At 47.6% G+C, this 25,135-nt stretch overlaps 2 protein-coding genes across 14 annotated transcripts in view; one reads left to right on the forward strand and one right to left on the reverse strand.

Moving 5' to 3' along the window:
* Window positions 1-11,955: 11,955 nt before the first annotated feature.
* Window positions 11,956-21,161, forward strand: SLC31A2 (solute carrier family 31 member 2). Of its 6 annotated transcripts, XM_073806443.1 has the most exons (6): window positions 11,956-12,073; window positions 13,108-13,306; window positions 14,761-14,811; window positions 15,872-15,938; window positions 18,844-19,033; window positions 20,099-21,161. In XM_073806443.1, the coding sequence occupies exons 4-6, from the start codon at window positions 15,872-15,874 to the stop codon at window positions 20,265-20,267; spliced, it is 426 nt and encodes a 141-aa protein (XP_073662544.1). In that variant the 5' UTR covers window positions 11,956-12,073; window positions 13,108-13,306; window positions 14,761-14,811; the 3' UTR covers window positions 20,268-21,161. The 6 variants fall into 6 exon arrangements, with proteins under 6 accessions (XP_073662544.1, XP_033714304.1, XP_073662542.1 ...); XM_033858413.2 differs by having other exon boundaries at window positions 14,761-15,938; XM_073806441.1 differs by lacking the exon at window positions 14,761-14,811.
* The window catches only part of FKBP15 (FKBP prolyl isomerase family member 15), a 61,863-nt gene continuing 52,744 nt past the window's right edge, over window positions 16,017-25,135 (reverse strand). For 5 of the 8 annotated variants that reach the window (XM_019946416.3, XM_073806431.1, XM_019946418.3 and 2 more), the window contains one exon: window positions 23,604-24,245. In XM_019946416.3, coding sequence (XP_019801975.1) covers window positions 24,168-24,245 — 78 coding nt within the window. In that variant the 3' untranslated portion in view covers window positions 23,604-24,167. Of the gene's footprint in view, window positions 17,481-20,994; window positions 23,088-23,603; window positions 24,753-25,135 lie in introns of those variants that run through there. The other 3 variants (XR_012332643.1, XR_012332644.1, XM_073806429.1) reach the window with 3 other exon arrangements.

The following is a 25,135-nucleotide window of genomic DNA, read 5'->3' on the forward strand; positions in this document are numbered from 1 at the left end:
AACCTGGAAGCCTGACAGGACTCGAGGGCATTTGGCTCCAACTGGCATCCCTACCCATCACCTGGCTCTGCTGAACTGCCCCGATGCCCCAGCCGCGTGTGAGAACTCACCTACTGCTCTCTGGGAGTCTGTGCCTAGGCTAGGCAGCAGTTCTTTGTAAGTGGGCCTTCTGAAGGAGGGGGAGGGGCAGGGGAAGGCAAGGACAGGGTAATAAATACCTTGCTTTGGCCTTACTCCTGTGTCTGAGTCTTTTCTCAAGTGCGGATCAAAATGGATAACAGCGCCACCCAGTGGCCAATCCCCAGTAAAACAGCATCACGTCTCTCTCAAGCTGCAGTTATCTATCTAGTACGACAGCCACTAGCCACACGTGACTATTAATTACTTGAAATGTGGCTAGACAGGAAGCAAACCCAGGCAGAGAGTGGGGCCCAGGGAGTGATGCAGCATTCTCTTCTTCAGGTGAGCATCTTGATGCTCCAGGAAGAACTGACCCAGCATCAGCCAGCCAGGACTGCAAATTCCAGCTCTTCCTTTGCTCTCTAAGTGTCCTTGGAGAAAGCACTACCCTTGCTGGCATCAGTTTTCTCTTCTATCAAATGGAAAGTATTTAACAAGCTGATCTCAAAATCCTGTCAGGGCAAAATGTCCCATAATCTCTGTTGTTTCTTCTATCCACTCCTGACCAAGTGAACGGGGAACCTGTAAGGAAGTGCCTGGTTTCCGGCTCATCACGGGTTCCCACCATTTCCTAGGGGCTCAGGAGCCCTGAGGAGACACACACGCAGTATCTCAGCACAGTTCCCTCTTCACAGGACGCTGTCACAGCAGCACCTAGCCAGGTGATGATGGTTCTGCCCATTCTACAGATGAGAAAACAGTTTCAGAGGGGCTATTTGACTCATTCAAAATCAGACACGGACTCACAGGATGTTGATGCTGGAAAAGATGTCTAAAATTAAAGGGAGGTAGTCCTCACTGTCATCTTACTGGTAGGGAGACTGAGGCTCAAGATCATGTGACCTGGCAGCAGCCTTGGTAGTGACAACAATGGAATCCTCAGTTTCTAAGACTCCTAGTCCTACCTCATGCTCCTTATCTGTAAACTAAGGGTAATAATAGTGCCCAACTCATAAAATGTTATGAGCGCTTAGCACTCAGAGGTAAGTTCTCAATAAATACAGCTGGTATGTGACGTTGCCTGCGTTCACCTTTTTATCTCCAGTTAAGATCCCTTCCTGAGGTCTTTGGCTAGAACTACCCCAGACAGACTTTCCATAAAATAGTCACCTTAGGTCATCTGCAGTGGTGGACCGAGAATAAGTTGGGTGATAAAGATCAGCGAGGGACAAAATTGTTGAAGACATACTGTGTGGAGGGTGGGGAGGTGGCTGCGATTTGGGGAACGATTTTCCTGCAGGTGTAAAGGAATAAAGAGCCTGACAGTCCCCCATTGCAGAGATGAACACAATGGAGAGAGGTACCCGGGTCCAGCTGGCAACTCACAAAGAGTTACTGTCACCGTGTGTCTGACCTTGCCCGCAGTCTCCTGAAAGAAGGGCAGCTGAGTCCTCCTGGCAATAAGTGCCAGTCATCGGAGCACAAAGCGAGCTCTGTGTGTGTTCCCGCTTCTCCCCGCATGGTGCCATCTCACATTGCACAGCACTTTACAGTTTATCAAGGTGAGACAGGTAGATTTTATCTTAGCTCATCCTTACAGCATTCCTGTGCAGGGGGCAGAGAATGTCTGTCTTTGTTTCACAAGGTTTTCCTCTCATTTTACAAGCTAGAAACTGAGATGCAGAGGTAGTTGTGCAACTTTGTATAAGGTCACACAGGTAGGACATGGCTTAGCCAATACCCAACATGTGGTCTGAGTCCCTCTTAATCCTGTCGAAGTCTTTACTCCAAAGGTCTGCAACGGCCAAGTGATTTTAGCATCTTCCATTGCTCTGCTCAAACCATAAGTGCTCTGAGAAACTTCATACAGTTCCGTGAACAGGTCATACTCTTTCTCTGTTCTCTTTTTTCTGTGCCTACTCGGAGCCCTGAATATACTGCCTCGTGTGCCAATTAAAGGAACACGAAGCATTCGTGCTCCAGGAAATCTCCAGCCCTTATGATGATGATGTGCCATGTTAAGTGGTCACATTTCTGAAAAATAATTTGTTTCTAACAATTACAAAGGACTCTGGGTACCTAAGAAAATAGCCTGACACAGCAATTCCACTTCTGGGTATTTACCCAAGAAAAATGAAATCATAAGCCTACAAAATCACTTGTACATGATAGTTCATGTTCAACCCAAATTTATATTGACAGGAAATAATATATCCACACAGTGAATACTATTCAGCAATGTAAAGAATGAACTACAGACAACATCATGGATGAACTCAGAGACATTAGGTTTACGAAAAGAGCCACATACAGAAGAGTATACACTGTATGATTCATTTAGATGATGTTCTAGGACAGACAAACTAAACTATAGTGATAAAAATCAGAACAATTTTTGTAGAGGGCAAGGGGTGGGAAGCATTATCTAGAAAGGGACACAAAGTAACTTTTTAGGATGTTGGAAAAGTTTATATCTTCTTTGGGGTGATAGTTTTACAGGTGTATATATTTGTCAAAACTCATCAAAGTGTACATTATACCTCACTGAGTAAATTAATAATACCTTATTAAATTATGCATTATTTCTGAAAGTCAAAATTGAGGAAAGACTGAGAGTTGCTTTAGGAAAAATGTGTTTTCCCCATAACTCTACTTACACATTTTGTTCTGCATGTATGATTCCATAGGTCAGTGGTTTTATATGTTAATTATGTGGTCACTTTGGGGAAATTTTCAGAAATCGTCCTTGGCTTTTTGTTAGTCAGTCAACCCAGTATCAACTGAGCACCTACCATATGCCTAGAAACATCTAGGTAGTGGATTGGGAATAGAGAAGTAGGTAAGACACAGGTCCATCCTGGAGGAGCCCACAAAGGCATATAGGAACTAAGTCAGAGATCACTAAGGTAAGAATAAGGAAAAAGCACCAAAAATTGTTTAAAAAAAGGTATCCACAAGACAGTACTGTGTCCTTCCCTGAGTCAGGGAAACTGAGCCCTGAAAAGGGATTTGGCAGACTGGGAAGGGGAGGGCATTCAACTGCAGGGAACAGCTTCTTTCACTCAAACAATATTTTTTTTTTCTTTTGCGGTACACAGGCCTCTCCCTGTTGTGGCCTCTCCCATTGTGGAGCACAGGCTCTGGACGTGCAGGCTCAGCGGCCATGGCTCATGGGCCCAGTCGCTCCGTGGCATGTGGGATCTTCCCGGACCTGGGCACGAACCCGCGTCCCCTGCATCGGCTGGCGTACTCTCAACCACTGCGCCACCAGGGAAGCCCAACTCAAACAATATTTAATCCTCATTTATTGAGCACTGTGATATGCCTCCTAAGGAAGGTGATTTTGTTTATGCCTAAGAAGGGGGCCTCTGGCATCAGACTGCTTGGGGTCTTCCCTTTACCAGCTGGGTGTCCTGAGCAAGCTATTTGGCCTCTCTGAAAAGATGGGGATCATCATGGCATCCACATCATCAGTTATTATGCTGATTAGAAAAGATAATCTGTGTGAAGTGGTCAGCATAGAACCAGGTACAGGAAATGTACAATAACTCTAGATTCCATTATTGCTATTGCCATCCTTAAATATATGCCAGAAACTCAGGCAAGCCCTGGAAATACTGACGAAAACTCCACGTTTGCATTAGTCAGCTTGGGCTGCTATAACAGAATACCATAGACTGGGTAACTTAACAACAGACTTTTATTTCTCGCAGTTCTGGAGACTGGGAAGTCCAAGATCAAGCCAGCAGATTTGGTTCTTGGTGAGAATCCTCTTCCTGGTTTGCAGACACCTGCCTTCTAGCTGTGTCCTCACATGGCGGAGAGAGAGAGACAGACAGAGAGAGAGAGTCAGAGAGAGCGCATGCAAGAGAGCTCCGGTCTCTCTTTCTCTTCTTATAATTACACTAATCCCATCATAGGGGCCTTACCCCATGACTTCATCTAAACGTAATTACCTCCTAAGAGCCCCATCTCCAAATACCATCACGTTGGGGGCTAAGGCTTCAACGTATGAATGGGGGTCAGGGGGACAGGAACAGTCTGTTAGGTTCTAGTGGGGGAGACAGATAAGTTTACAGATCATTAAAATACCATGTGCTAACCACTTGGAAAAGAAGAAAATTTAGAGATTCTGTGTTGTAGATGATCTTTATTCCTACAGACACCCAGAGGAGGGAAATGACTTTCCTGAGTTACTAGGGCAATAGCACAGTCTGGAGTCAGGCCTCCTGAGTCTCAGTTCAGGGGGGACATCCCTTACCGTTTACCCCTCTGAAAGAAAAAGACGTATCCTTGCTCCTTCAAATTCCCTGGAGCTCTGATTATAGTTTTCTAGAACCAGGTATCTCTCTGTGACTGGAGAGACAGGCCAGGTGACCTCTTTGCCTGGTTCTTGTGCTCAACCCACTTATACAGAAGCAACTCTAGGCTGCTTTCTGGAAGGTGACAACCCCATCTCCCCCTCTGCAAACGAGGCAGGGGCCTGCAGATGGAGACAGTCTCAGGGCACAAAAAAATAAGAGGAGGCTTTCAAATGCGGGTCTGAGAGTAGGAACCTGGACAGACTGGCCTTGGATCTCGAGAGGTACATTGTAATCAACCCCTGGCTCCAACTGGAAGCAGTGCCAGCCCTGGGGCTTTCCAAGTCAGGGACCAGAGAGGTGGTTTCCCGTCAACCCTGCAGCATTCGTGTCCCAGGTTTACTTCCTGCGGGCTTTCTCATGGCCAACAGTGAGCACCCAGCCCTTCCTCCTTTCCCCCATCATTTGAAGTGCCTACATGTTCACACACACACACACACACACACACACACACACACACACCAGTCCAACATTTCCCCACATTCTCAACTCACACATTAGCTCACACAGAGACTTGCCACTCACACTCACAAGTACAGAATCATAAATCTACCCAATGCACGTGCACAGTTACACACATGCTCAATCATGCGTACTCTGACATATACACACACTCACCATACGCACATCCACGTCCTGATCCACGTACAGGTGGCCCCTCATCCACAATGCTCTGCTGCCCTCTCCCTGCCAGTCACTTGTGAGTTCTCAGAAGGGGACATTCAGGCATGTTTGGGAAAGCTGCCTGGATGTCTGTGTACTCACAGCAAAAAATCTCCCTGAACTGTCAACTTCCATGTGGTTCTTTGTTTTGCAATACCAAACCAAACAGTACAAGATGTCTGAGCAAACAAATAAAGTACCAACTGCTTATTATCTCATTTTTAGATTTGCCTCTGAGTCACTGTTGGGACATGACATCATGGGCTAACTTCAACTTGATGGAAAGTCTTCGGGGCCCCTCAGTCTTCCTGCAGGAGGCAGGTGTGCAGGGCCTGGGAGCCCTTGGCAGTTGGAGTGGACAACCTCATAGAGGTGTCAAAGGAGCCCATCAAGACAAGTCCAGGGTCCCTGTGAAGTTGGGCAGAGAGCCTGTGCCTAAGAATTCTTAGAGGTGTTACCTCCTCAACCGCGGCTTCAAGAATGAACACATTGGGACTTCCCTGCTGGCGCAGTGGTTAAGAATCCGCCTGCCAATGCAGGGGACACGGGTTCGAGCCCTGGTCCGGGAGGATCCCACATGCCGCGGAGCAACTAAGCCTGTGCGCTACAACTACTGAGCCTGCACTCTAGAGCCTGTGAGCCACAACTACTGAGCCCGTGTGCCACAACTACTGAAGCCCGTGCACCTAGACCCCATGCTCTGCAACAAGAGAAGCCACCACAATGAGAAGCCTGTGCACCACAACGAAGAGTAGCCCCCGCTCGTTGCAACTAGAGAAAACCTGCACACAGCAACGAAGACCCAATGCAGCCAAAAAAAAAAAAAAAAGAAATAGCACACAGTGAATGGTCACAACTGTGGAGAAAGGAAAGCCCTATCTAAGCAAGAGATGGCTAGTGCTTCATCCAGCCAAAGAGGTTGAAGTGGTTCTGGAAACTTTGGTGGTGGTCACGGAAGTGGGTTCATAGGTCGGGGTGGCTTTGGTGGCAGCCGCCGTGGTGGTGGCTATGGTGGCAGTGGGGACGGTTATAACGGATTCGGTAATGATGGAAGCAATTTTGGAGCTGGCGGAAGCTACAATCATTTTGGCAATTACAGCAATCAATCTTCAAATTTTGGACCCATGAAAGGAGGAAACTTTGGAGGCCGAAGCTCTGGCCCCTATGGTGGTGGAGGCCAATACTTTGTCAAACCACGAAACCAAGGTGGCTATGGTGGTTCCAGCAGCAGCAATAGCTATGGCGATGGCAGAAGGTTTTAACTGCAAAGCTTAGCAGGAGAGGAGAGCCAGACAAGTGACAGGGAAGCTACAGGTTTGTGAACACAGATTTGTGAGCTCAGCCAAGCACAGTGGTGGCAGGGCCTCGCTGCTACAAAGCAGACACGTTTGAGACCATACTCATGTGTACGGACAAAAAAAACCCTCAAAGACTGTATTTGTGACTAACTGTATAACAGGTTATTTTAGTTTCTGTTCTGTGGAAAGAGCCAAGCATTCCAACGAAGGGTTTTAACGTAGATTTTTTTTTTTTTTTGCACCCATGCTGTTGATTGCTCAGTGTAATAGTCTGATCATGACACTGAATAAATGTGTCTTTTTTTTTTAATGCGCTGCGTAAAGTTAGTCTACTCTGAGGCCATTTTGGTAAACTACCCCAACAGTGTGAACTAAGAATTCCTTCAGGGTGATGCCAGGTTCTATTACAACCTGCTTGGATGGAGAAGCCATTGTCTTCAGAAACCTTGGTGTAGTTGAACTGAGAGTTACTGTGCTGTAACCCGGAGTTCACCATTAAAAGGGTCACCCAAGCAAAGTCATGGAATTTTTTTGTTATTCATATGATTGTTGGCACATCCCATGCAAACTATCTAAATTGAATTATGGTACCAGATAAAGTTACAGATGGGAATGAAGCTTGTGTATCATCCATTATCATGTGTAATCAATAAACGATTTAGTACCCTCAAAAAACAAAACCAACAAACAAAAAGACACGGTGCAAGTAAAGCATGGGATCTCAAGGCCCTGTTTGGGGTTATCTCGGGAAGCATCTCAGGTACATTTGGGTAAAATGTGTGCACCTCCCCGGGGCCCCTTTTCCCACTGTAGTTGCGGGGAGGTCTCATCCCGCATCCTGCACACACTAGTCTGAGGTTGTAACAGCTGCTCACAGCCTTCCACAGTGGGACACAGTGCTGGGCCAGGTGCAAGTTGGGGGGGCTTTTGTCTGCCACAGACTCACTGTAGACTCTGGGAAGTCCTATCCCCTCTCTGGGTGGCCACGTCTGGCCTTTTGGCCCCTGGATTGCTTCAAGAATCCAGGTTAACAGCGAGAGCCTTTGCAAACAGAGAGAAAGTGATTGCAGGGGGACTTGCTCCATGTTTACCCAGGAGGAATCAGGCTGATCTAAACGCCTGAGGTGATCGGTGAAAGGGAGTCACAGCCCAGACATGAGCAAAGGAGAGGGCTGAAAGGTAGGGTGCCCTCCAGGGATCTGTCTCCCACCTGCCTGTCCTCTGTTTAAGTTTTCCTAAGACTTCACAACTCAAGACCAGGGCTTCCTAAAGAAGCGCTCATCTTTTTTTAACCCCCTCTAAACAGGTTGTATGTTTATTTGTATGATCGGTGGTCTCTCTACCCCTGGTCCATGATTTTAGGAGGCAGGGCCACACTTGGGTTTGCTATCATTGTTCCGACTGCAAGGTCTCTTGACCTCTCAGTTGCTCCTTCCCCAAGCTGGGGCATGGCCCTCTGTCCTGTCTGTCGCCATTCCCTCCAGGGCCTTCCCCTGGTGATCCAGAGGCCCCTCGCTTCAGGCTCCCTCTTCTAGGCTGAGGTATTCTGTGGGTTGGGGAAGGGAACCCCGCTTTACCTCATGCTGCTCCACAAATTACTTTCTAACTTCTCCCACAAACCGCCCCAAACCTGCCACAGTCTCATGGAGGCTGCCTCTGTTTCTGCCACTTCCTTCCTCTGAAGCAATGAAGCACAGAACGTGTGCCTGCTGGGGTTCATTCACTCATTCAATGATTGTTAATGGACAGTCTGTGTTGTGACATGAACTATTTACGGGACTGGGAGTGCCTTCTTGAATAAAAACACAGAAATCTCTGTTTTCCTTGAACTTGCATATGAGTGCAGAGAAAGGAAGAATAAATAACAAAATTAAACAGGATGCTACACGGTGATGCATACCATGGGAAAAAAACAAAGGAGAGTAAGCAGGGTGAAGGATACAAGAAGGATTGTAGTTTTAAATCAGGTGGTCAGGGTAGACTTCACTAAGAGTGACATTTGGGAAAGAAAAGGGAAACCGCAGGGAGAAAAACATACATTAAAAACACTTTGGTGGGCTTCCCTGGTGGCGCAGTGGTTGAGAGTCTGCCTGCTAATGCAGGGGACACGGATTCGAGCCCTGGTCTGGGAGGATCTCACATGCCGAAGAACAACTAGGCCCGTGAGCCACAACTACTGAGCCTGCGCGCCAGGAGCCTGTGCTCCGCAACAAGAGAGGCCGCGACAGTGAGAGACCCACACACCACAATGAAGAGTGGCCCCCACTTGCCGCAACTAGAGAAAGCCCTCGCACAGAAACGAAGACCCAACACAGCCAAAAATTAATTAATTAATTAATAAACTCCTACCCCCAACATCTTCTAAAAAAACAAACATTTTGGTGATTCTCTGTCCCAGAATAAGTTCCTCACTTTACACACGGCCTTCAGGTTGTCAGTGGCCTGGCTCCTGCTTTTCCCAACCTCACAAAGTCCATGCCACACACACACACACACACACACACACACACAGACTCTGTCTCTACACTCTGATCAACCTCTGATGTGCATACTCTCCCTGTGCCGCACAACCAGATGCATAATGCTGTGTTATGTATTATGTATGTATTATACATTATGCTACTCAGAGCATAAATATAAAATAGTAGGTTTGGAACTTCCCTGGTGGTCCAGTGGTTAGGGCTCCGTGCTTCCAATGTAGGGGGTGCGGGTTCGATCCCTGGTCGGGGAGCTAGGGATGCCACACGGCACAGCCGCCATGCAAAAAAAATAAATAAAATAAAATAAAACAAAGTAAAATAAAATACTAGAGGTTTGTGGAAGAACAGGGGAGGTTAGCTGGATGGAGCTACATGGAAAACATGCTAAAATCCTAGCCATAGAGTGTTCAACCCCAAACTCAAGCTCACTTATAACTGCAGATCATCAGCATGTGAAGGGGCAGTTAGAGGTCATCCATTCCAGAGAGGGAGAGCGGTGCCCATGGGGTCACACAGCCTTATCTGTGCATCAAGGTCAGATATTCTGCAGAAGTAATATTTTGTGCATGTAGGCTTTTCATGAGAACTCAAGTTCCTCTACTGAGCCTCAAAAGGAGAAATGACTAGTTGGATTTCCCCTCCACCAACTGACACGCATGAGCTGAGCACCCAATTTAAAGGGCCCCTGGCTGATCTCTGTGGCACCCGAGGCAGCACCATCTTTTTTGGCTGAGGATTCTGTTCTGTCCCAGGGCTCTGGGTGTGCACTGGAAAGACAAGGGCAGACTCTGTTGCTCCTCGGGAGGAGGGGAGTCTACAGGTTGTCAAGTACGGAATATGGAAAGAATCTCTTGCCATGGACCAAGGCTTGGCCATCTGTGGTATTATCTTATGAGCTGGGATTCTGTTCCCTGCCTGGGAGGCAGAGGAGGGGAGTCTCTGGTGGCTCAGAAAGAAAAGGGTCACTTCAGAACTTCAGGACTGTTAGAATCGTAACACACCCGAGGAAGTGAGAACAAAGTGTGAAGGTCATCAGATTGTAACAAAGCTAACAAAAATAGTAAATGAATAAAGCTGTGTTGAAAATCCTTTGATGGGGTTTGGGGGAGTGGGGGAGTGCATGGGTGCCTGCCAGTGTGAAGGTCAAGTCTTCTTATTTCTGTTGCCCAGGTAAGACCCAGAGAGGTGAGAAATTACACCCAAATCACCAAGCCCTTCAAGTCCAGATGCTTCAAGAATACCTCTTCTCCCCATTGCTTTCTCCATGGCACCTAGCACATCCCTGACAGCAGCGGCCCTCCCTCCCAGACCTCCTCACAGTGCTGGCCCTGTACTCTTTCCCCGAGGCTGCCCCAATCCCTGATTTCCCTCAACCCTCACTGTCTTTCAGATTGAGGCCCTTAGAAGCTGTGTGACCTTGAGCAAGTGGCTTGACCTTTGAAGTGGCTTCCTCTCTTAGTGTTGTTGAACCCAAGTTCGTGTGCCTGACGCACACTGAGGCCAAAGAAACCAAAACGTCGGCGTTTGGAGCAGACATAAGTTTATTGCAGGGCCGAGCAAGAAGAACAGGGCAACTCATGCTCAAAAGACCCAAAATCCCCGATGGGCTTCAGGGAAGCATTTTTAAAGGCAAGGTGAGGGAGGGGCATCGCAGGGTGTGTGATCAGCTGGTGCACAATTCTCTGATTGGTTGATGGTGAGGTAACAGGTTGGTGTCACAGGGGTCAACATTATTAATCCTCAGGCTCCAGTGGGTCTGGGGGTTCCATGCTCACGATCATCTAGTAGTCAACTTCTGTTAGTTGGGGTAAAACAACTCAAGAAATTTGCATCAGATACTGTTATCTAGGTACTTCAGGGAGGAATTAAAAAGATTCTGTGGCTGCCACATGGCTGATTTACTGTTTAAATTCTTACCTGTTTCTCCTGGCCCAACTGCTATTTTTGTCACTACATGTTCACCCTTTCAATCACTAATTCTTGAGTCAGGGGAGGCTTAGGAGACTAAAGCTTTTCTACAAAGAAGAGGCAGACAGAGGACATGCTGGGAGGGGTCTGTCCCTGGAAGGCCCCATAGGGTCCCACTCAGTTACAACAGAACAGAAATATTTGCTGCTAACGATGACAATGGCTATCATTTTTTGAGCAAGCTCCCACTGCCAGGTTCTATGCTGATAATTTAACACACAAGACTTCATTTAAGCCTTACAGTACCTCTATGACATAGATTCTACTATTCTTTCCATTTTACTGACTGACCAGGAAACCAAGGCTCAAAATATAAAGCCATTTGCTGGAGGTCCCATAGCCAGTTCTTGCTGGCTCAGGATTTGAACTGAGGTCACACTCCAGGTTCAAGGTTTGCTAGTAAGGTTCAAGGTCTCTGGAAAGGTTTCCCTAAGAAGCCACTTTCCTCATAGAAGGACTGGCAAAGAGTTCTTCTAAATATATTTAGGATACTAAATATATTTTAAATTAAATACTGTTAAAAGTCCCTCATCCCCTATAAAACTTCCGCAAAAAACTGAATGGGTGGAATGGACAAACAATACAGAAAAGTAGAAATACCAATAAGAAAAAAGTTTCCCATCCTAGTAATCAAAGCAATACAAATTAAATTTACAACTGTGTATTGCTTTTCACTTATCAGATTGGAAAAGAAAAAAAAGAAGAATGGCTACATTAAAAGCCTAGGGCATAATTTCTTTAATTTACTTCTAATTTGTTTCTATTAAGTCCATAGGATGGACTCTTCAATATATAACTCAACATGTGTTAAGCTTCGTACGGTTTATTATAACAAGCAATAAATCTTTTTATGATAATTGCGAAGTCAAGTGCAAAACAGAATGGGGCCAAACGGAAGGCAGGAGGGAGTCCGCTGTGCTGGCGGCTCTGGCCCAGCGACCCGCTTGGCTTGGGACCTGGGGCTCGGCAGGGGGTCCGGCACGTGGGTGCGCCCGAGGACGCGCTGAGTGCGGCGCGCCGTGGGGACCACAACTCCCAGGCGCCCGCGCGCGCCTCGCCCCGGCCACGTGACTGCGCGGCCTCTGCTGCGATCCCGGCGGCTGCAGGCGGGACTTGGAGCCCGGAGACCCGAGCGAGCAGAGGCGGCTCCGGGGCCTGGCCGCCCAGCCTGCTCACCATGGCGGTGAGTCCGGGCGCCGCCGAGAGGAGCGGACGCGGGGTGGGCGCTGGGGCGGGGTCCCAGGAGCAGCCGACCTCTGGCATCCCGAGGTGCCCGCCGCCCCTGGCCGAGGGCCGGTGAGGGGGTGTGTTGGCAACCTTGTCAACCGCGGGAACAGGGCTGGGGGCACGCGAGAGGCAGCGCCGGCCGCGTCTTTGGGGTTTCCTTTTTATTTGTCCCTCCTGCTGGGAGTCAGTCCGGCTCGACGAGCAGTCATTACGCGCAGCTGTGGGGCAGCTGAGGGTCGGGGCGCGGTGGGTGAAGACGGAGTTGAGGGTCCCCAGCTCTGGGCGCAGTGACTTGGGAGAGATTCTGGGAAGGCTCCCACGAAGAGGGAATGCCCGGAGCATTTCAGCCTGAGGCCGGGCGCGCACACACCCCCGGGCCGGTTCCCTGTCTTGGCAAGTTCGTGGTCTGATTCTTTTGGGGAAAAAAAAAACCAGAGCCAGCTACTTTCCATCTTCCCTACACTTGGGTTAGAAATAGCGTTTCAGATAAACTAGTTTTCTTGGTAGAGTTCACCTGGGCTGGAGAGAATGACAGCTTGCAAACCTCTTTGGTCTTTGAATAAATCATATACGCAATTTTCTTCATCCCATGGAGAATGTCGAAGAATTGAAGATTCAGGAAGCCAATGCACGTCATTTAGTCAAACGCACACACCCACCTCCTGCCGGTCCTCTAAAAGGGGAAACGGATGGGAAGAGCTTATGTGAAAAGTTACCCAGGGACTTCCCTGGTGGTCCAGTGGTTGAGACTCTGCGCTTCCAATGCGGAGGACGTGGGTTCCGTCCCTGGCCGAGGAACTTAGATCCCACATGCCACTCTGCGCGGACAAATAATTAAAAAAAAAAAAAATCCCCAGTCAGCGGCAGGACAGCGACCTTAATCTTCCTCTAAACTCTTCGGGTTATAACTGAGGGCAAAAGTGTAAGTAACCCCAAATGAGAAAATAAAGAAGAAAGCAAGTCCCATGATTGCTCTCTTCTTCACCACAGCCCCTCCCTAGCAGGGTGGGGCCCTGAACAAGGAGCAGATAACTCAGCTACTGGAGGCCCGGATTTATCCTAAGCAGTGAAACAGGATGAGAGGCCCGCCCCTTGCATATCTGACCACGGGACTATTTAACTGAAAACTGCAGCTCCAAGTCAGGGTGTGCTGATTTGAATCTTTGTCTGCTGTGAAAAGGCAAGAGAGGTGAGTCTTTGTCCCTCCCTGGCTCCTTACTCCCCAGTGGGGTGGACACTCTGTATGGACACTTTCAGCTTGGAAATACTGGACTGTCCATCTTCCCCTAGCTGCCTCCTGCTTCAGAAGATGTCCTAGCCACCTGCCTCACTGGATGGGTTAGGTGTCCCCCAGGGGTCTTCATCCCCAGTACCCCAGCTGGCTCCCCTGTGCCTCTCCCCCTTGCTGAATACATACACCCCGTTGTAATATCTGTTCACTCCCTCTCCCGTAACAGATGCTAGCTCCTTGGGGGCCAAGGACTTGCCTCATTTATCTCTCTATCTCCAGCACCTGCATCCCCAGCACAGCAATGCTTATTGATTGAATTAATTGTACTGTTTGGTGGGTGTTCAGGTCTATTGCAAAAACTGTTTGGGGCCCCAGAGATAGCTGGCTCAGGCCCAAGGATGACAGAAGGAACCCAGTTATGGAACCTCTCTGATTAATTAGCCACAGGGGACATTCCAGTCATGCCAACTGCTTTATCACAGGAACTCAGAGAAGGGGTAGAAGCACCTCCCTCCACCCCACCTGCAGAGATGGTGCCAGAGGCTTCTGAAATTGCATGAGCGCACCTCCAGTATAAATGGAATTTCACAGGATTATTCGTACCCGTTTGTTTCTGCGTATTAATCTTCTGTGAACATTTTGCCACCTCAACTGATATTCTCTTTGAAATTTTAACACGGCATGTCCCTGGGTAGTGGGACTCAAAATGAGTTTTACTTTCTTTTTGGTATTGTTTCAGCTTTCTACATTGAGCCAGTATCACTTTCATACTAGGGAGATAAAAAGCTACTTTTATTTTAAAATTATTCAACAGGATTTTTAAAAGACTGCCTAGGTTTCCATTTTCGTCTTATGAGGTCTCGGACAAATCCATTCCCCTATTGGGACTCCTTTTCCCCATCTGCAAAGGAGAAGGGGTTAGAAAGGGACTAGAATTGGACTAGATCAATGTTTTCCACACTGAATTTCAGCAGAGCTCCCATGTCTCTCCCCTCTTCACCCAGAGCCCTGCGTTTTATATAGTGGAGTTACAAGGAAGATTTTATTTGCTGGTGTCCCGTGGAAAAAAAGTGAAAACCAGGGGACTAAAAATTCTCTGAGAAAATAATTAAGTCCTGGAGATGTAATGTAACACCATGGTGACTAGTTAATAATACTGTGTATTTGAAAGTTGCTGAGAGTAGATCTTCAAAGTTTTCATCACAAGAAAGAAAAATTGTAACTGTCTTGATGGATGTTAACTAGACTTCTTGTGGTGATCATTTTGCAATATATACATATATCGAATCATGTTGTACACCTGAAACTAATGTTATTTGTCAATTATATCTCAATTAAAAAAAAACAACTTTCTGAGGACACTTCTAGCTCTGGCGTTTGAGGATTCTAATATTTGGCCATTGTCTTTGAAGGCAAAGGCTTCCACCAGCTGACCCCAGCTCAGCCAGGATCTCCTCAGCTGGGTGAGCACTGACAGTGTTTCTAGAGCTGCTTCTGCTGGCTGAGGTCTTACGTTGTGACAAGAGGGAAACTTCTGTTCCTTGAGAGGGTGAACTGATTGATCTCTCTGGCTTTAACCTTGCCAAACATAGTCATTAAGCCTGGTACGGGCATTTAGAATCACCATTCAGTTCCCATCTTGTTCTCCTTTCTTGGTCATTGAGAGGCAGGATAGATGGATAGGGCTTTGCATCTAACTAGGCTCGAGTTTGAATCCCAGTTCTGCCAACTTGTTCGCTTTGTGACCTTCAGCAAATTACTTAACTTTTCAGAGCCTGGTTCCCCGTTTTCCTTCCTGTAAGCTGGATCTAATTGGCCCTGTCACACAGAAGACTGGTGAAATGAGATAATATATGAAAAGCCCTTGATGCCACCCTGAACACAGGGTGGACCAGCTGCTTTTCAAGAAGAGCCTTCAGACAGATGCTGTGCACGCATTGCTTCTACCTTCATTCTTTCTATAAGACTGTGCGTTCATCAAGGGCAGAGACATTAACCTTTGTCCATAATGTTGGGCACACAATTAGGCTCAGCAAATGTTTAGTGAATTTCAAGCCAACAGGTGGGCGGTACAGACTGAAGACAGCTGTCCCTGGGCCCTTTCATGATAAACATTGCTGGAGCAGAACAGCTGGGGCCCAGGGGGTAAGAAGAGGTAGTCATTCCTCAGTCTAGTGCTTCTCCCATTGGCTTTGGAGGGCACAGGGGAGTCATCTCAGCATGACCTGAGAGCACTGTGACCCAATTGGCCCAGTGAGGATGGGCAACTCCCCACCAACACCTTACTTCTACCTGGAACAGGGCCAGCTCAACTATAGCTGTACTGCTGACCCACTGTGGGACCCTGGGCAAGTCCCTGCCTTATCTGGCCTCATTTGGCCCTGATGACCCCTAATGGCCCTTCCAGCACTTAAGTCCAGTGACCTCATTTTCCTGGGCCTTTACAAGAGGTTGCTGGAGAGCATTAGGGAACACAGTTTCCACTGCCCTAAGCCCCCTGTGATGCAGTCCCTTCTCTTTCAGATGCATTTCATCTTCTCAGATGAGGTAGTGCTTCTCTTTGATTTCTGGAGTGTCCACAGTCCTGCAGGTAAGAATTGGGAAGCCTTGTACCTCCAGGCAGTGGGAACCTGGGTTCTCGTTATTGTTATTCTCGGTGGACAGTTTAGCGATCCTGACTCCTCTTGCATAAACATTGAGCGGGAACTTTGCATTTATAATTCCATTTGGAACCACTGCCCTTCAGATTGCAAAGGGCTCTGTTATCTCACTGATGCTCACAAAGGCCCAGAGAGAGGCTAGGAGGTGCAGCTTTCCCCTCTATTACAGGGGAGGGGACTGAAGCCCAGAGAGGGGAAAAGACTCGTCCAGGGTCACACAGAGTAAGTAAGCATCAGAGCCAGAACTAGATCAAAGCCTCTTGTTACCTCTTAGCACCTCCCTTATACAGGGTTCACTGTCCAGCATCAGATCAGAAGCCCAGAGTAGCTGCTGCAGCCGTTGACCTCAGATGAGAAGAGTATTCCTTTAACTTGCAAAGGCAGAGTCGGGCACTAATTCATGATGGAGTTTTATTTCCACTTAAGTACTTGCATTTAAAAAATAGGCTGGTGAGATGAGAGCTTTCACTCCCATGATCCAGTTATCTCTGTTAGGAGCCCACATCTCCCATTTGCCCATTCTCTCCAATCCTTCTAGCTCTTTCTAGCTCTTTCTACTTTCTCCTCCTATATACCTTTAGACCTGATTCATATTTGTGTTCTTCCACGTGTCGCCATTTTTACTTTCTGGTTTTATAATCTCTGCTGGCAACCTATGGATGGAAATTGCATTGATCACAATATTCAATACACATCAGCCACCTACCAGGATCTCTAAAACCTGGGAATGGACTATGAAAGGCATTGTAACATTAGTAGAAGGAACACAGGCATTACAAACAGAGTAGCATATTTCCTAGCTGAGTAGCTTTATTCAGTTACTTAGTGCATTGAAGTCTGTTATTACATCTGTTAATAGAAATAATACATGTTTCTCAAGTTATTTTGAAATAGTACATGTGATTTTGTTAACTATAGCTTGCTAGGCAGATTGTAAAATACAAGTGACTACAAGAGGACTGTTCTTACATCAGTGATGATAGTGGCAAAGGCAAAGATTATGAATAATCCAGTTCTACACAGCTGAGGTCCATTTAAAACAATTTTAAAGACTGCAGTGTTTTGGAAGTGTCAATTCTTAGTTCTTAATTTATTCATTCAATAAATTTTGTTGAGTACCTTCAAAAAAATAAAATAAAAATAGACTGGAAGCAGCCCAAATGTCCATCATTGCAGGTACTGATCAAATAAACTATGGCCCTCCCTACAATTTGTTACCACTCCAGTAATCTACTGTGGGGTAGACCTAGTGGCTTAAAAACAACAGCAGTCATTTTATTCTTTCTCAAGGTTATGAGTTGACTGGGCTCAGCTAAGCAGGCCTCACTCAAAGTCTCTCATGCAGGTATAATCAGACAGTGGCTGGAACTGGAGTCATCTTGAAGACTTACTCTCATGTCTACTGATTGGTGCTGGTTGTAAGCTGGGACTCTCAGCAGGTGTTGTTAGCTGAGGTCCTTGTGGCAGGGCGGCTAGGTTCCAAGAGTGAATGAGTGTCCCAAGAGAAAAAGGTGGGGGGGGGGGAAGAAAAGAAAGAGAACAAGGTAAAAAAAACAAAAAAACCCCACAAAAACTCATGCCTAGTTTTTAAGACCTAGCCTTGGAAATCAGAGAACATCACTTCCACCTTTACTGCTTGAGGCAGTCACAGAGGTCTTCTCAGGCTAAAGGGGAGGGAACGTGGACCACAGCACTTGATGGCGGGAGTGTTGACATTGTAAGATGAACATGTGGGGTGAGATACAGTGAGGTAGCCATCTTTGGAGAATCTAATCTATCACAGATGTTACGAAGCCAGAGAATAAGGTAGATCTGTGTGAACTAAGGGGAACTCATGCACGATGTACAGTTGGATGACAATGTCAGATGCTGCAGAGTATGCACAGATAGGGTGCTGTCATTTAGACAGAGGTTTATATATACATTGAGTATCCCTGGAAAGCTATATACACAGAGGCTGCTTTAGACAGCGGCATTGGAGTTTTGGGAGACTAGGCTGGGAAGAATACTTACTTTTCACTGTATACCCTTTTGTACTGTTTGAATTTGTACCATGTGCATGCAATTACCTGTAATTTTATATTTCAAAAACCTGCATCTTTTGCAGATGATTTCCTCCTGGAGGCCCCCCAGAATACTATAGCTGGACCACTTAGTATCCCTCCACTTGTAAAAGAGAAGTAGCAATTAGCAGTTAATTTTGCACAGCAGTTCTAGTAAGCACTTAAATGTTTTCTGTAAAATAGCTGGTTTCTTCCCACTATTACAAAAGTAGTACACAGTAGAAACTTAGGGAAATTCGGTGAACAGAAAATAAAAAACTGTATCCTAATTTGCTGAGATAATTATGACTCCTTCATCGTATCTCCTTCCTTCCAGACTTTTCTGTATATGCACACGTAAACAGGAACTTGCTATACATGCTTCTTCCTTAACGAGAAGTCAGCACAGAGACTTGGGCTGCCTGCTGGGGCGCAGCTGGAGCAGTGGGGCACAGATGGCTTCTCCCTCCACCAAGCCCCTCACCATGCTCCCGCCGATCCCCCCCACCCCCGGCACCGGCCCCCAGCTTTGCCGGGCAGCTTCTCTTCGTGATCTCAAAGCCACACTCCAGTAGGCCACCCCCATCAAGAAAGGGCTGGAGGGGGAAAGCAACAGGAAGTTCTGAGCCCAGCGAGGGTGGGGAAGAAGATGAGAGAGGGAGGGAGAAGGAATGGATTCACAGTGGCTGGGGGAGGTACCCTTTTGCCTCCTGTGCCAGTTCCCCGGGGAAGCTGCCAGAAGAGGAGCAGTGCTTGCCTGGCTGGGCCTCTGTAACCCAGCCTCCTTTGACAGGCGTGGCCCTTTCGGTGTTGGTCATCTTGCTCCTGGCTGTGTTGTATGAAGGCATCAAGGTTGGCAAAGCCAGGCTGCTCCACCAGGCCCTGACAAGCCTGTCCATCTCCACCAGCCAGCAGCTCATTGAAGAGACAGACCAGCATTCTACAAGCTCAGACTCCCCCCACGTCAGCAGAACCCGCCTCAGGTAACAGGCTCGGGACGGCGGGGGTTGGGAGGGGGGAAGGCAGAGTCCTCACATTCACCCTGAGAGCTAGCCTGGGCCCACAGGGCACTTAACCCCACTTCCCAGAAAGGAAATTGACGCCCAGGGAAGGACCAGGACTTGCTGAAGTGCTTACGGTTAGTAAGTAGTGACGTGAGCTAGAGCCCAGGTCTCCTAATGCCCAGGCTGGAGCTCTCTGAACAGCCACGTGGGAGGCTCCAATCTTCAGGACTTTGGTGCAGGCCTCAGTCTAGCAACAGGGGTGTCCACCCAGCCCTCCCCCAAATCTCAGCAGGCTTCCTTAGGTCACTAAGGCTTCCAAACCCAAGATGGGACCTGTGGCTGTCCCCCCACAAATAAGAATTGCTGTCAGCAACATATCCAGCTTGGTGGTGGAGGCGGGGGTGGCCTCTCTCTCCTTTCTTCCCTTCCTGTTCTGATAGGACAGCCACTTAGGATCCCCCTTCTGCCCTCTCTGCAGCTCCAGCTGTGCTTAACGGGCCTGCCTGTTTCTTACATGAGTGCCTCAAATAGTCACAACCCCGCTGCAAGGGACGTATTTTCTTACCTGTTTTACTGATGAGGAAATTTAAGTTCAAATAGGTTAAGACATTTGTGCTAAGCCACAGTTAGTAAGTGGCAGAGCTAGGAATTAATCTGTCAACAAAGTCCATGCTCTTTCCATTGTAATACTGCCTCTCACAGTAGATTCAGGGGAAAAAAATCTGCCTTACTGATGATTTTGTATTATCCCTTGTCAGATGTGACAGATTACATATCTCATTTTTCCTTTTTGCCCTGGATACCAGGAAGCTCAGAGCTAAATGTGGTGGAGAAGTGATTATCCTAAACTCCTTGCACAGATCCCTCTTCCCCTCTCAATCACTGTTTTCTGATATGTCTCTTTAAAAAGAAATCTCTCCTGGGTTGAGCATACAAATTATAAATAAGCTAGTCCTGTAACTCAGTTGCTCTTTCTACTCCCTGACACCAACTCCTAGCTTCCAGCTCATTACCAACATTAACTTGGCTCTCCTTTTTATCCAGGTGGTTCTTGTGTCACTTCGGCCAGTCTCTACTTCATGTCGCTCAGGTGGTCATCGGCTACTTCATGATGCTGGCTGTTATGTCCTACAACACCTGGATTTTCTTCGGCGTGGTCCTGGGCTCAGGTGTGGGCTACTACCTAGCCTATCCACTTCTCAGCATGACTTAGCTGGTGACAGCTGTGCAGGCTCTGGGGGCTGGAGAGAGCTGGGGCCCCTCCTTCCAGACATTGAACTTCCAGCCCCACATCTCCTTTTTCTTCTGTTGGCTGTTCTCACGGCATCCCCAGCTCCTGGAAACTTTCAGCTGAAGCCAGCACTTGCTCCCTGGAGTTGAGGCCACTGTAGCTCCTCAGCCAGGCTGCAGAGGGCCCAAGCATAGTGTCTCTGTGCCTTAAGAAGGGTGCTGTGACCAGAGGGTGGACGGAGAGACCAGAACCCGGGGGGCAGGTTTCATGATGATGGCAGCATCTGCAGGACCTGTTTCCCTTTCTTGGGGGGAGAGTGACAGCAGACTAAGGGCAGAAAAGCAGGACTGTCAGCAAGGCTTTGACCTATCCTCCAAATAGAGTGAGCTCCTCCCATCAGACAGCACTGCCTGCAGGAAGATGATACTTTAATGGCTTTAGGTGTCAGGGGGCTCTTCATGGCCTTAATTCCCCCCTCTTATCCTGATCCTCCTTCTATGCAAAACCAAGAACTGCACTGAATAATATTCAATACAAATGTTCTTTATTTATTACTTACTGCTCACCCATAATGATCTGGTAGGGAAACATGATTCATCCATTTAAAATACTGAGTAAGCCACAGGGGGTACTGACTGAAGATGCAATAAAGCAGTCAAACCAAAGCATTGCACTAGTAGAGTTAGGTGGGGCTCTTCAGATATGTGAACCTTTTCACTTTCAAGAAAAGGAAAGAAAAGACCCAGGGAGAGAAAATCACTGCTGTATACTGTAATGTCTACATTCAAGTACCTCGTGGGCTAGAAGAAAGATCGTCTGAAGCTTTGAGAATTTAAAAAGAAATATATTTTAATAAATATATATTTTTAAATAGTCTGTGACTGTTTTTCTGTTTCTCCTCATTCACACAGCAAGCTCATGTAACCCTGATAACAACTGCAGGAGCTGAGTGGGGCCAGTTGCCTGGTAGTGCTGGCAGTAGGGCTGTCCAAAGACTGAGTCTGTCTGTCTGCTAAGAGGACAACTCTGTGCTCAGCGAAACCCAGCCCTGAAACACCATTCCCTCAGGCAGACACCCCCAATGCCAGCCTAGTCAACAAACCATTCTTTTGTGCATGTAACAGACATTGATGGTGAACCTGCTATGAGAAAAATGTCACATGGACTATAAACGCCCGTGTCAGCACAATTATTAGCACCTTCTCTCCCTGAGGGCAGAAGCAAAAATATATCAAAACCACTTTTAAAAATTTACAGTAAGAAATAGCTGTAACAAAGTATAGCACGTGACGCCTTCAGTATTGATCAGTCAGTGCATTCTCCCTACATAAGCAGTTAGAAAGCTGCTCAGCGTCACAACAAGTATAAGATTTCTTGTCTTGCTGATGGAGGCTCTGGCATCCACATATGTGTCCTGACCAGCTAAGGCTCCACCCCTGCCCTCGGGCACTGCTGAGATAAGACTCTCCATAGGTGGGTGACCAGCAACCTCTTCAGTTTGAGTCTTTTTTTTTTAAATAAATTTATTTATTTATTTTTGGCTGCGTTGCGTCTTTGTTGCTGTGTGCTGGCTTTCTCTAGTTGCGGCGGCTTCTCTTGTTGCAGAGCACAGGCTCTAGGCATGCGGGCTTCAGTAGTTGCACACGTACTTAGTTGCTCCGCGGCATGTGGGATCTTCCTGGACCAGGGCTCAAACCCACGTTCCCTGCGTTGGCAGGCGGAGTCTTAACAACTGCGCCACCAGGGAAGCCCCTGATAGTCTCTTTAAATGTGGTAATACATCTGAGGCTTTCACAGCATGAAGGGCTTTTTAAAAAAATCTGTGCTCTAGAGAAATGGACTATATGGCCAAGTTAAGTAGGCACAGTCAACGTTCTTCAGAGCCAAATCACAAAAGGTGGTATTTTCTCTACTTGGTTTTTTTTTTAATTTAACAAACACCTATATAGTGCGTATTATGTGCCAGGCAGTGTTCTAAGCACTTTACAATATTAACTCATTTAATCCCCACAATAAGGTAGAAACTATTTCTGTCCTTGTCTTACAGATGAGGAAGCTTAGGCACACAGAAGTTAAATAAAGTCACCCAGCTAATAACTGGCAGAGCTAGGATGCAGAGCCAGGCAGCCTGGGCTGGAGTCTGTTCATCAACTCAGATGAGGGTTGAGGCTGAGCGTGTATTTCTGACAAACATCACTGCCCTCCTCCCTCAACCCAAGATGAATGCTGCTGGGGTGGCCAAGAGCCCTGGCTCCGGAATCCAATGACCAGGATTTGAATTCTTGTCCTGCTGCTTACTAGCTATGTAACTTTGGACAGGTTACTTTACCTCTCTAAGCCTCAGTCTCTCTATAAAACAAGGAAAACAGTGTCTCCTGCAAGGGTTGCTGGGGGTGAGACAGTCTGGGTAAAGTACTCCACAACAGTGCCTATTTGTTGAACAACAAAGTTTAGTAAATGGTAGGTTTTACTGCCTCCCAGGCCCACAAATGGGAGACACACTCAAAGCTGTCATCAAAAAGGACGATGTCAGGTCAGATGGAGTGGAATTCAGGTTCCTATCTTATAAACATTTTAAATCAGGGAACATTTTTATTAAAATTATTCTACTTTTTGGGCTTCCCTGTGGTGCAGTGGTTGAGAGTCTGCCTGCCGATGCAGGGGACACGGGTTCGTGCCCCGGTCCGGGAAGATCCCACATGCCGCAGAGCGGCTGGGCCCGTAAGCCATGGCCGCTGAGCCTGTGCATCCAGAGCCTGTGCTCCGCAATGGGAGAGGCCACAGCGGTGAGAGGCCCGCGTACTGCAAAAAAAACAAAAACAAACAAAAATTATTCTACTTTTTGAAGACCTGCTGCATGGTCTTTAGAAAATCCTGGAATAAGTAAAATGACCACAGATATTTTCTCAGTATTCCCTACATTAGTCCTGGGCCTAAACTCAGAGGGAATGGAAGGTGCTCTCAAAGTGAAGACTCAATTTCTCAGGTGCCATCATGGATGACAAGAGAACACAGGGACCCTCCCACCTTCTCTGCATGGCTTCCTAGGGTGTAGGACTACACCTGCAGGAGCCAGTGGATGACAGGACTGGTCCTCAGACAACCCTGCTGCCCTGAGCCTTAAAGTAGCTGGGATGAGCTGGGATAGCAGAGTGGTGACCTTCTTTGAAAGCCTAAAAGTTCCAGGGTTAAGTACCAAAGGGAACATGGCACAATGCTTTCATGCATGTTAACCAACCCAGATCTGTTACAGCTCCTACCCTTAGATTCCCAGAGAGCACAGACTGCCCTCAGAACCAAATTCGATTTCACCCTGAGTCAAGTTTCATTGCAAACATTTATTTTAGTTTTGTTAATTTCAAATATTCATTGACCCTCTTATATCAGCTTTAAGGCAGAGAAAAGATATATGTCCCAGGACTGCAGGCAAGGCTGTTAACTGAACCAGGTTTAGATGGTATACTCCACCCTCGCTTCTACCAGGGAGACCTAACCCCAGGTGACGGTCTTGTTGCTGGGACACAGTTGAGTACTGAGAGGCAGATCAGTCTGAGAGTTCAGAGAATAAAAAGCTTGGGAGTGGGCAGGACTCTTGTAGGGACTGGCTGAAGGGGAGCCCCCCAGCCCTTCTTCCATGGGGGACTCTGAGGCAGGACCATGGCGGGCTGCTGACAACCCCAGCGTTCTGAAGACAGGTTCACACTCTGCTTCACCTGGCCAGGCGGGAGCTCAGAAATCGGCTAACTCAGATATCTGAACTACTGTCCTCAGGATGCTCACCTTCACCTCACCCTGTGGCTCGTCTAGACCCAGGGCTGGATGTGCAAAATCATGCTTAGGGAAAGGTTGGTAGAGAAACCTTTGCACCAGTTTCCTGGGTCTTCATCCCAGCCAGTCAATGTCCTCGTCATCATCATCATCTCCAAAAAGGGGTGTTGGGGGCGGGCGTCCCTTCATGCTCTGACAAAACAGGAAAGAGCAGTCAGTCCTCACTTGTCCCTGCACCACCAGATGGACTTCCCGCCTGGGCAAGGTGAAGTGACCAGCATCTGTTCCCGGCTCCAGGTTGGAAGGGAGGTTGCTGGTTAGGGTTTTACTGAAAGGACCAACCCTGAGGCCAGCAAACCCTAGGCTTCCAGAAAAGCTGAGACAAGCAGTCAGAGAAGGGAGGCAATCTTTCAACACAGAAACAAGAAGACCAACTTTGTTTGGCTAATTTTGTCATTTATTTAAGAAACGTGTACTGATTGGACAGGTTTCCTCTCATGTGGTAACTTACACATTTCGTGTCAGAAAGGAAGGGTCAAAGGGCAAAGTGGGAGTAGGATGAAGGAACAGAGAAGCAGACAGCCCTCAGGGAAGAGGATGCAGGAGGATGAAGGGAAGCAGGGAAGAATACAATCACATTTGAAAAAATGACGCTGTGGCCTGAGGCGGTCTGTCTGGCTCTGGACGCGGCCCCACCATCTGAGAGAGAGTCGAGTTCAGAGGCTTGGCCACATGACCAAGTGGAGAATCCCAAGATGAAGAAACCCCAGGAACCCAGGGCCACAGCCTCCTAGCCCTAGTCTCCCTCCCTCCCTCACACCCTCCAATCAGGTAGGAGGATAAGGGGGATTAAGGGGCCTCCGAGGAAACTCTCCTCTCTTCTCATGACTTGAGCCCCTGGCCTTCTTCTTCCGGATTGGCAGGGAACAGGTCCCATGGGGGCAGCGGGGATTGATGCTGGAGAAGGCACACTGAGTGTCCTCTACTAAGGTACCTTCTGCTCTGGTGGCCTTCCCTTTGGATGGTCCCGTGAAGACTGATCATGGGCCAGAGTAGTTCCCGAGAAGTGAGGCTACGCTATC

Source organism: Tursiops truncatus, chromosome 6 (genome assembly GCF_011762595.2).
Source record: "Tursiops truncatus isolate mTurTru1 chromosome 6, mTurTru1.mat.Y, whole genome shotgun sequence".
Taxonomy (NCBI): Eukaryota; Metazoa; Chordata; class Mammalia; order Artiodactyla; family Delphinidae; genus Tursiops; species Tursiops truncatus.